The 12019-nt window shown below is 37.7% G+C and overlaps 1 protein-coding gene across 1 annotated transcript in view; it reads left to right on the forward strand.

The window, feature by feature from the left end:
- mgat4a (alpha-1,3-mannosyl-glycoprotein 4-beta-N-acetylglucosaminyltransferase A) overlaps nt 1-12019 on the forward strand; it is a 61394-nt gene that overhangs the window by 44143 nt on the left and 5232 nt on the right. Inside the window, exons 8-14 of the mRNA XM_067410755.1 lie at nt 131-206; nt 5236-5350; nt 6387-6517; nt 6742-6849; nt 7370-7563; nt 10368-10446; nt 10911-10971. Of these exons, the coding sequence (XP_067266856.1) occupies nt 131-206; nt 5236-5350; nt 6387-6517; nt 6742-6849; nt 7370-7563; nt 10368-10446; nt 10911-10971 (764 nt within the window). The remainder of the gene's footprint in view (nt 1-130; nt 207-5235; nt 5351-6386; nt 6518-6741; nt 6850-7369; nt 7564-10367; nt 10447-10910; nt 10972-12019) is intronic.

A 12019-nucleotide genomic window follows, 5' to 3' on the forward strand; every position in this document is an offset into this window, starting at 1 on the left:
CAGTCAGTTAGCTGACTCATCAAGAGGTTAACTTCCACATTCAACCATGGCTCTCGGGCTACTGAAAGTGTACTGTGCATCTCCCTTTTTGAACATATGTATGATGTTTTGAATTTGTGTTTCTTTGTAGATGGAGGACCAAGCAGAATTTGGACTATTCCTTTCTAATGATGTATGCCGTCAACAAAGGGGTCTATTATGTCCAGGTAATTAATTGATAATTTTAAAGGTCAATTGTTTAATATCTGTACCACTAGTGTCACTGAACAGAATTGAAAAATTAATGACTTTTCATACAGTTTCCCAAAACACTCCCCCATCTGCTGTTAGTTGGTAAACGGAGAGTCCCACCCCAAACTCGTACCATTTAGTGTTTACACACTTTAGGTAAGGCAACCTACGCATAGCTTGCTTATAGCTGTTTCTGCATATAAAACATACTCAAAATGGTAGAAAGTTATTTGTCTCTGAAACAGTTACATCAGTCACACACTGAAGAGCCAAAACATTATGACCACTCACAGCTGAATGAAAACTATTGATCATTTACTAACAATTTTTCATGTCAAGTTCGGAGTAGATTATTTGATTAGTGAACAATTAGTTCTTGTAGTCAATGTGATGGATGCAGGAGTAAAGACCTGAGAGACTTTGGCAAGAGCCAGTTTGTTATGGCAGGATGTCTGGGTCAGAGTATTTCTGAAAGGCCAAGTCTTGTGGGATGCTCCTGGTCAGCAATGATAAGAACCTATGGACAGTGGGCTGAGGAGTGACAAACCACAAATGGGTGACAGGGCTTTTGGCTCATTAATGCACCAGGGCAATGAAAGCTATTGTGGCACAAGTCACAGAAAATTTTAAGGATTGTTATGGGAGGAATGTGTAACAACATCGCTCCCTGCTGTGTATGGGGCTGTGTATGGGGCTGCATAGCCGCAGATCGATCAGAGTGCACATGGCCATGTAAGTGTGCACCGTTTTCCTGGGGAAGTGATGTCACCAGGATGCACTGTGGGAAGACAACAAGCCGGTAGAAGGAGTGTGATGCTCTGGGCAATGACCTGCTGAGAAACCCTGAGTCCAGCCATTCATGTGGACATCAGTTTGAATCATGCCACCTACCTAAACATTGTTGCAGACCACGTACACCCCTTCATTACAATGGTGTTCCCTGGAGGAAATGACCTCTTTCAGCAGGATAATGTGCCCTGCCACACTGCACACATTGATCAGGATGGGTTTGAGGAACATGAAGAAGAGTTCAAGGTGTTGACTTGGCCTCCAAATTCCCCAGATCTCAGTCCAATTGAGCATCTGTGGGATGTGCTGGACCTACTAGTTGGGTCCAGGGCGAATCCACCTCACAACCTACAGGACTTACAAGGATCTGCTGCTAATGTCTTGGTGCCAGATACCACAGCACACCTTCAGGGGTCTTGTAGAGTCCATGCCCCAGTGGGTCAGTGCTGTTTTGGCAGCACACAGAGGACCAATAGCATATTAGACAGTGGTCATAATGTTTTGGCTCATCGGTTTATTTATATATATATATATATATATATATATATATATTGGATATTTAATTGCACATGTTTGTTCCCGTTTTTACATTTACATTACATGCTTGTCAGTGAAGTGAAATAATATAAAATATAAATTTAAATGAAAAACTTTAGACACTCAAATGAAAATTAGAAATGCTTTCAACTATATTAAATGAAAAAAATTTGTAGTCCTAAAAATACTAAAAACTAATACTAAAATGAAAATAAATGAAAGCTCAAATGAAATGACAAAAGCACATAACATAAATACTATAACTGTAACTAAAATTAAAATGAAAACTGAACATATATACTTTTAAAGTTTTTATTTTTTTATTTTTATAAGTAAGCAATAAGGTACGAGAGGCTGTGCTTTATCATGAATAAGTCATGGCTGAAGGGCGTTGTTAGTCACGACGTGAAGCGGCGCACTAGCCTCGAGTATCTTATTGCTTTTATAAAACGTTTATCACACAATACAATTATTAAAGCCAGAAATATGTATCGATGCAACTTTCATGAAAACTTTTTCTAAAAGCCTTCCTTCCGCCGGAAAATATAGCCACAGAAGTTACATTTTCATGCCATTAGATGGCGGTTTTTATGAGTGTGTCAGTCAGTAGCGAAGACTTTTACATTGAAAAGATGTGAACAAGGAGAAGCAACTGACAAAAGCTTTGACTAGTGCTGTCAGTCATGGGAAAACCCCTTAACTGTTAAAAGGACAAGATAATACATTATACATTTAAACAGATTTTTTATTATGAACAAAGGACTGACCTGAAGGAAAAAGCTTAATCTGAATGCAGGTAATAAACTCGCTCACTCGATCTTTCTCTCAATACTCTTCTACATAATACAGTAAGCTTCAATGAACAATATCAACTGAGAACTAACAGTTTACGTTGCTAAGAGTGGTTGCTAAGGGTGTTGTGTAGCGATACACAGAACCGTTGGGTGAAGCGGTCATAGCCGTGTTTTATCGTAAATAAAACACAGCTATTGACCAATCAGAATCAAGGACAGGAACTAACAGTTTTATAAATAATACTAAAAGATGCATATGTTGTTGTTACAGCAATTAAATTCTTCAGTAAAAATTAAACAAAGTTACATTAGCTATTAAATTATTTAAAAATTCTTTACAGATGTTACATCACATCCTTTCTTAATATCACAGTTACTGAGTGAAAATAACCAGCTTTACCTTCACTTCCTGTGACATGGGTTGACATGCTTGTAATGTACTGTATGTCCCATTCATTTATACTGTCGAATCAAATGTCTTGTCTTTTCTGTCCAAGTGACGGCATGTCACACATATACATGTGGTTGAAGAACTGAGACCATTGTGTAAAACTTAAAACACTTATGAAATATATTTTGATTGAATTCTCCTCTTACAGTCAGCTTCCCAAGCGGTGCATATTTCAGTTTAGGTTTCTAGTTAGTGTGCCAGATCCCCACTGGAAGCTCTTCAGTTGAGAATCAGATAGACATAAAGTACCCCAAAAGCTCTTTGCTCAAGGGTTGCCGTGGTAACTCGTTCATTTCTGGATATACCCTAAAGACACACTTTGGCTCTGTAGCGGTTGTCATGGGAACTTGACTTCGGTTTGGGGATTTCTGTTTTTATGGAGTGATAATGATTTTACTGCTGGAAATATGATCAGGGGAAAGAATTCGCTACGTTCAGAGCAGCTGAACGTGGTCGCAGCAGATTTAACGGAGTGTAACACTCGACGTGACACCTCTTATTTACCTCTTATTGTAAGAGACCAAGCAGAAGCCTCTGCCAACTGGTAATTTTGGCAGTGTGCAAGATATACACTGTAAACCCACATGGTTAGTGCTCGGCAACCAATGTCTGCTTTTCAGCAAATCAGTTACAGTCAAAATTATGCAAATAATATAAATTATATTTATGTCCCAAGCCATACTTGGCACAGTTTATGAGGTGCAACAAGTCTTTGACGATTAAATGCATTTTGATGTTCATAGTTGTCCCAAATTATGTTAAGGATATGCGATATCACATGATGGTCATTTAACTTGTCATTTATTGTGATACTTGTGAAAAGAGGATGATGAGGTTTTATAAAATGTTTTCTTTTGGGTCATTCTGTATCATCTCAACCAGATGTCCCCGGCTAAAAATTTAGATTTTGATCATGTTTTTTCTGGTGAAATAAATACATAAATGAAGAAGAAATCCAGACTGTATTTATGGCACTCAGACAGCTATGTTCTATGCAATTGTGTTGATAGAAAGAAAAACAAAATACAAAATACAATTCTAGTTTCAACATTATTTGTTGTTCATATATTCCTCTTTAAAAGAATATCAACTGTATGCAAAAGTGACCCACGTTTGTTTTTTTGACCACTGAAAATATGTACGATTGACCGATTTACTCATGGAGTTGCATTAAGATCTCCATATCTCTGGGAGTGAACCATATAGAGCCTTTAAAATGAAGATACCAAAAGAAAAGTTTAAGAACCAGAATCTAAAAGGCTATTAAGATATCTGTAATACTTCTTGAGTTACAGGCATGTAAACTGTCACTGTTGGAATACAGTGCTCAAATTTTAGTCTGGGCAGTTTCCAAAATGTGGTTGATTTAACATGGAATTACCCTTTTCCAATTGTTCTTGATGAAAAGCTTTTATTTAAACTTTTAATGTATTTTATTACATTTACACTTTCCAAATTTGTGGTCAGTATGAAATTAATACTTTTATTTAGGAGCGATTGAGTTATTTTGATCAAAAGTGACAGTTAAGACACTTACTGTTACAAAATGTTACAAAATATTTTTATGTAAAATAAATGCTGTTATTTTGAACTTTCTATTCATCAGGGAATCCGGTGAAAAATGTATCATGGTCTCCACAAAAGTGGAATGTTTTCAACATTAATAATAATAATAATAATAATCAGAAATGTTCCTTCCAATGCATCAAATCAGTATATTAGATTCCTGAAGGATCATGTGACACTGAAGACTGGTGTAATGATGCTGAAAATTCAGCTTGGATCACAGGAATAAATTACATTTTAAAATATATTCAAATAGAATACAGTTATTTTAAATTGTAATAATATATAAGAATATTCAGGTTTGAAAAAATCTAACCAACCCCAAACGTTTGAATGGTAGTGAGGTTGTGTGTATTGTGTCTTTTGTTGCCTAATGTTTTTCCCAAGACAAAAAAAGCATAATCTTGTATTAATGTTCATTTATGTCTTTCAACTTTCATGTCTTCCTCATCCTCACGTGCTTCTGTCTGTCTGTGTGTTGAACAGTGCTGAATGTTTTCATTCATCCATTTTTTTTTTTGGTTTCATTTTCTCTGTGCCGTGCCAATAAATCTCTCCAGTGTCTCCATGTCTTTGTGCTCTCAATACATGCTGTGCTATCTTAGGAGAGGGGAAAGGTATTGCTTTTTTTTTTTTTTTTTTTGGGAATTCAAGTATAGGACAACATGCTTTAACTTAGTGTTTGTGTGTGCTTTTATTAGTGGCAAGAGTGTCTGTGTTTAAGTGTGATTATTATTGTTAGTTTTATTCTTGGGGTTGATTTTGGTTAGAAGTGATATTTTTAGTAAGTACAGCTTGTGTCAGTAAATGTGTCTGGTTTATGAGCTGTTCTGTATGATTCATTTCCATTTCCTGTTGTTCTTACAGTTAGAGGATGACATTGTCGCTAAGCCCAACTATTTTGCCACCATGAAAAACTTTGCCCTACAACTCGCCACTGAGGACTGGATGATCCTTGAGTTTTCACAGCTGGGCTTCATTGGTGTGACTTCTATATTGTTAATATCTTTATTTGTTTAACATGTGCAGCTATTCATATACCAATTTACTTGTGTAATTGTTGTCATTTATTCGCCCTCATGTTGTTCCAAACCTGTATGACTTTCTTTCTTCTTTGGAACACTAAAAGAGAAATTTTAAATAAGGATCCGACTGACTGCTTTTTGCCATACAACAGAGGCACTTTTTTTAAAATAACTTTACTAATAGTTAGTTGACATGTAGTTGTAGAGTATTAGTAGACTGTTATGCTGCCTTCACGTGCTCTCAGAATCAGAAGTTTCTTAGGGTAAAAACTGCACATGAACACCCTCCCATTTTGAAACTTGAATGCAATGAGCTCGTTTTCACGACTTTAGAAGTGAGAATTACCAGATTTCCGATAGCACATGAAGGCAGCATTAGTAGACTGTTAGGTTAGGGTTAATATAATAAGTTGACATGTAGTTGCAAAGTTACTTATAGTCAGTAGAATGTCTGTTGGGGACCATCAAAATAAAGTGTTATCCTCCTTTTGTGTCACACTGAGGAAAGAACAGGTTTGGAATTACATAAGGACGAGTAAATGATGACATAATTTTCATTTGAGTGAACTGTCTCTTTTAAGACTTTTTGTCGTTGTCGCAAAAGATTTCTATTTCAAGTAAATGCTGTTCTTCTGAACTTTCCATTAATCAAAGAATCCTTAAAAAAAATGTATCTCTGTTTCCAAAAAAATATTAAGCAGCACAACTGTTTTCAACACTGATAATGATGTATATTGAGCATCAAATCAACATGTTAGAATGATTTCTGAAGGATCATGTGACACTGAAGACTGGAAATTTGGAAATTCAGCTTTGCATCACAGGAATGAATTACATTTTAAAATATATTAAAACAGAAAACGGTTATTTTAAACTGTAATAATAATAATAATAATAATAATAATAATATTATATATTATACTATTTTTGATCAAATAAATGCTGCCTTTTTCTTACAACCCCAAACCTTTTTTTTTTTCTCCCCCCTCTTAGGTAAAATGTTCCAAGCCCCGGATCTAAATCTAATCGTGGAGTTTATCTTCATGTTTTATAAGGAGAAGCCCATCGATTGGCTGCTAGATCACATACTCTGGGTCAAAGTATGCAACCCAGAGAAAGATGCCGTAAGTTAATGCTCTGTCTGCCAGTGCATACTTCTGTGACCTTGGACCAGCCTCTGCTTGCGTCAGGCAGTGGAGAGGCTTTTCACACCTCTAGCATAGATGAACGGAAATTTTTTTTTTTTTTGATTTATTATTTTTTATTTCTCTCTACAAACACACACATTATGTCACTATTTTTATTTCTTCATTCTCACAGTTTAATGTACGTGTCTTTATCTCTTCAGAAACACTGTGAGAGACAGAAGTCGAGTCTGCGCATTCGTTTCAGGCCCTCTTTGTTTCAGCATGTAGGCCTGCACTCCTCCCTTGCTGGGAAAATCCAGAAACTCACGGTAACTCTTAATTCATGAGTGTTATTTTTTTCTATCCACTGTTTACACCTAGTATAAACATCCTTGGATGACCTAACCAGCAAAGTTTAAAACTCTTGTTTTAGCATAATGGATGGCTAACAAGCCAGTAGATGGACCTAATTATTGTTTACATTACAAAAATTGTTTTAGTGATAGATTTTTGCACACCTGTATTTATCGCTGACAACTTGTGATCAGATCACCTGACATGGATATTATTACTAGCTAGCTAGATCTTCATGACCTTGCACAACTGTCAGATCTTTCCTCTTGCTCTTAAAGTTTGATTCTCTTCCATAGAAAGATACTTTGACTTCCTGCTATCTTATAACATCTTGTCTTATCCTTTTATCCTGTTTTTTTTTTTTCTTGAATAGCTGATCTTTTCTCGAATCTCATTTGCTGTTTTAACTATTAAGGACGGTTAAAAAGCAGTGTGGCCATCAGCCGCACATCCTGTTGACTTCAATCATAACTTCCTTTTCTTCTGCTCTGTCAGGATAAAGACTTCCTGAAACCTCTACTGCATAAGATTCATGTGAACCCACCGGCGGAGGTGTCCACCTCTCTTAAAGTGTATCAAGGCCACACGCTTGAGAAGACCTACATGGGCGAGGATTTCTTCTGGGCAATTACTCCAATGGCTGGAGACTATGTCTTGTTCAAGTTTGATCGGCCTGTCAACATAGAAAGGTCAGTCTGTCTGCGACTTAGAGAGATACACACATTTACAGGGCTGGGCGGTAAGGATGGCCTCATAACCTGTAGCCAGTGTGAGAGAAGCCTGAGGAGCAAAACTCCAGACCGGTTATGCATTCAAACATATTCCTTTTATACACTATTCACACACAAACACACACCCAAATGATTTCTTTCTATAATCCTCACCTTCTCCTAAAAGTGATTTTCACAGAGCTCTAATCAGGAAACATCGTTCACACGTCTCCATGTCTCAGTGTCCTCACAGGGGAGTAGAGGTGGCTAATGAGAAGCTTCTAAAATAAGACGCTGCAACCAAAAACCTCCGGAGAGGAAGACAGAGAGAGGTGTAATAGAGAAAATATTGTTGAGCAAATACACAGAACTCTATGAAATAAAATTTGTTGCAGCCCAATCTGGGTCAGTAGCCTACATTGAATTTTAGTTGCCCTGCCAGAGGTGCCTGTATTTTTAGCAATGTATCTGTATGTGTCAGAAAATATGGTAACATTAGTTAATGCATTAACTAACTATGAGCAATACATGTGTTACAGTGTTCATTAATGTTAATTATTATTAATGTTAGTTAATAAAAATACAACCCAAATTCCGGAAATGTTGGGGCATTTTTTAAATAAAAAAAAAATGAAAACTAAAAGACTTTCAAATCACATGAGCTAATATTTTATTCACGATAGAACAAATGTTTAAACTGAGAAATTTTACACTTTTATCGACTAAATGAGCTCATTTCATATTTGATGCCTGCTACAGGTCTCAAAAAAGTTGGCATGGGGGCAACAAATGGCTGAAAAAGAAAGAAATTTTGAGAATATTCAGCTGGGAGAACATCTAGCAACTAATTAAGTTAATTGATATCAGGTCTGTAACATGATTAGCTATAAAAGGGGTTGTCTTAGAGAGGCAGAGTCTCTCATAAGTAAAGATGGGCAGAGCTGTGAAAGAGTGCGTAAAAAGATTGTGGAATACTTTTAAAGACAATGTTCCTCAATGTCAAATTGCAAAGGCTTTGAAAATCCCATCATCTACAGTGCATAACATCATCAAAAGATTCAAAGAAACTGGAGAAATCTCTGTGCGTAAGGGACAAGGCCGAAGACCTTCATTGGATGCCCGTGGTCTTTGGGCCCTCAGACGACAATGCATCACTCATCGGCATGATTGTGTCAATGACATTGGGTCCTAATGACTAAATGGGCCCAGGAATACTTCCAGAAACCACTGTCGGTAAACACAATCCGCCGTGCCATCTGCAGATGCCAACTAAAGCTCTATCATGCAAAAAGTAAGCCATATGTGAACATGGTCGGCGTCGTGTCCTGTGGGCCAAGGCTCATTTAAAATGGACTGTTTCAAAGTGGGAAAGTGTTTTATGGTCAGAGTCTGAATTTGACATTCTTGTTGGAAATCATGGACACCGTGTCCTCTGGGCTAAAGAGGAGGGAGACCTTCCAGCGTGTTATCAGCGTTCAGTTCAAAAGCCACCATCTCTGATGGTATGGGGTGCATAAGTGTATACACAGTCGCAGCCCTGACCACAACGCAGCCCTGAAGTATCAGCAGAGATTGAGTAAACTAGATCATCCATTGTGAAGGCCTCATCAACACGACAACCAGTGGCACAGCTCCTCAACAGACTGTCCATACCGGCGTGATGAATACGATCCTCAACTGGATGGAACTGAAATAAATAATTTGAATGTTGCGATCCTATCGGACTTATGATAGCAACCTGAGTTGTAACAAGTCATTGTTCGCCAGAGGAGAACTGGCCCCCCGACTAAGCCTGGTTTCTCCCAAGGGTTTTTTTCTCCATTTTAACACCTATTTGCCACTTGTTTGCCACCTGATGTCACCTGTTGGAGTTTGGGTTCCTTGCCGCTTTGGCTTGCTTAGTTGGGGACACTTGACATTTGACTTGACATTTGATATTCAACAGTGCTTTGATCTGCCTGCATTGACACTATTCTTTAAGAGCCGCCCTCTAGCCAACATTATGTACGTTATTAATGTCAGTTATCAATGTAAAGCTGCTTTGACACAATCTACATTGTAAAAAGCGCTATATAAATAAGGGTAGCTTGACTTGACTATACGGTATGGGCAGCTTGCATGTTTTGGAAGGCACTATGAATGCTGAAATGATTTTTTTTTTTTTTTTTTCTGTGAAATGTCACATTAAATTTCTGTTTAGTACAAAGAAAAAAAGTATCAGTTTCCACAAAAATAATTACCAGCACAACTTCTTTTACCATTAAGAATAAGAAATTTTTATTTCTATTTTTATTTTATTTTAAAACATATTGAAACATAAATTGTAATAATAATTCACATTATGACGTTTTACTGCATTTTTTTTCAAGTCCCAAAACTCTCATACTGGTCCTGGGACATCGGTCATCCTTACAATTAGATAGAGAGACAAGGGGTATTTCAGATATAGATGCAGAAAGGCACTAATGCTGTTTGGCCATTAATTCTCTTTGTCTGACAGAGTCTTGACCTGTTCAAAGTGTTTGTCTGAGTAGAAACTGTGCTAACAAGATGAAGTGTCAATTTACTCACGTGTGACTGGATTTAATTAGCAGCTCAAGTAGGGGCCTGTTCAGACTGTGTGCATGCCAGTGTGTGTTCGGGCCTTGCTGTCTAAGTTAGACTCAGCTTTTGCTATAGTTCTTGTCCATGTCCTGCCAGTGTTTGTACATGCGTGTTGACGAATATTCATGAGTTTGTGCCTGTACATGCATATTCATTAACAATCATCCTTTGATTGACAGGTTCCTTTTTCGCAGTGGAAACCAGGAGCACCCAGGAGACAAAATTGAGAACACTACTGTCGAGATCCTGCCCTTTTCGGTAAAAAAACAACAAAAAAAAAACATGTTCTCAATTATATTTATATGGTTTCCTTTAAATGTCCAAACAAGCCCCGGGGTGACAGGTTTGTCAGAGTTAACAGGAGGTTGACAGGAATATCTGGTGTAGGTCTCCTGTGTACGCTGCCACCAGGGCTAATTTTAGTCAATCGCAGGTTGAGCTACTGCGGTAATGAGGCAGTGTACTGCCATCCTGCTGTGATACAGAGCTTAAAAAGCCTTCAAATGGGCTTTGATGTTTATTCTTGAAGAGTTTCCTTGAATAAATGAGACCGGTAACACATCTAAGTTTGTGTAAATGGGTTTGTGTGCTTGGTTTTACTTATAATTTTATCATAGTATGCAAACATTACTCTCACAGTTGTCTAACATTGTTATCATAGTGCTGGTCCCTTGCACACAGGCTCTTTAAGTGCTTCTAAATGAGGATGTTATCTCTTGCAGGACGCTGAATTGAAGACCAAAGAGAAATACAAACGAACAGAAGATCGGTTCTATAAACTTGGTGAGTTATTACATGCATCCTCAAATCAGCAGTTTTGCACTTGAAGCAAATAATTGTGCTTTGCTTGCAAATAAGGGAGACTATTTACTCTCTTACAAAGTCTTGCTTTTGTTTTTGGTTCTACTTGTATAGGGTTTTATGCTTGAATGTTCAAAAAACACATTATTTTTTACATATTTTATGTTGTTGCAGCATCTCTCTTGCCAGTCTGTCTGTAACGCTCTGTTTAGTTGCTGTCTCTATGAAGACCCTCCTTCCGAAAACCACAATGTGCTCTGATTTGTCGGCTGGACCAGTGTGTTGTGATTGTTTTTGGATATGTCACGGCCTATACCAGGGGTGGCGAACATCGGTCCTGGAGAGCCACTCTGTGGACCGAAGTTCGCCACCCCTGGCCTATACCATAACCACAAGTTTCAACACACTACTAACGCAACTCATCCAGGCTTATGTCATGGGCAGGAAATATTTTAATGAGGAATATTGCAACGTTTACTTTCCCAGAAGAAAACTCAAGTTTACATTCAAGGCGTTTCAGGGAGTTCAGAAACCGTGCTTGCTGATATAGAGAATAACTCCCTTTGGAGTGACTTTGTGCTTTGTAACATTGCAGACCTTTTTCATGCTCAAACAGTGATAAGTTATTCAGCATATGCTCAGTACATTTCTCTCTCTGCCTAAGAAAACATTTTTAATCAAAGGGCGTTGTTAGGCACGACGTGGAGTGCCTGCAACCCCTTCAGCTGTGACTTACTCACGATACAGCACTAGCCTCGAGTACCTTATCGCTTTTATAACGGTTACCAAACAATACAAATATTAAAGCCAAAAATATGTATCAATGCAACTTTCATGAAGTAAACTTTCACTAAAAGCCTTCCTTCCGCTGGAAAAAATAGTCCCTGACCGTGAACAGCAACAGAAGTTACATTATTACACCATTAGATGGCGGCAAAGACTGTCTTTATGAGTGTCAATCAGAGGCGAAGACTTTTACATTGAAAAGACTGAATTGTTGTGAACACGGAACTAGACGCAACTGACAAAT

This window comes from Chanodichthys erythropterus, chromosome 14 (genome assembly GCF_024489055.1).
Source record: "Chanodichthys erythropterus isolate Z2021 chromosome 14, ASM2448905v1, whole genome shotgun sequence".
NCBI classification, from domain to species: domain Eukaryota; kingdom Metazoa; phylum Chordata; class Actinopteri; order Cypriniformes; family Xenocyprididae; genus Chanodichthys; species Chanodichthys erythropterus.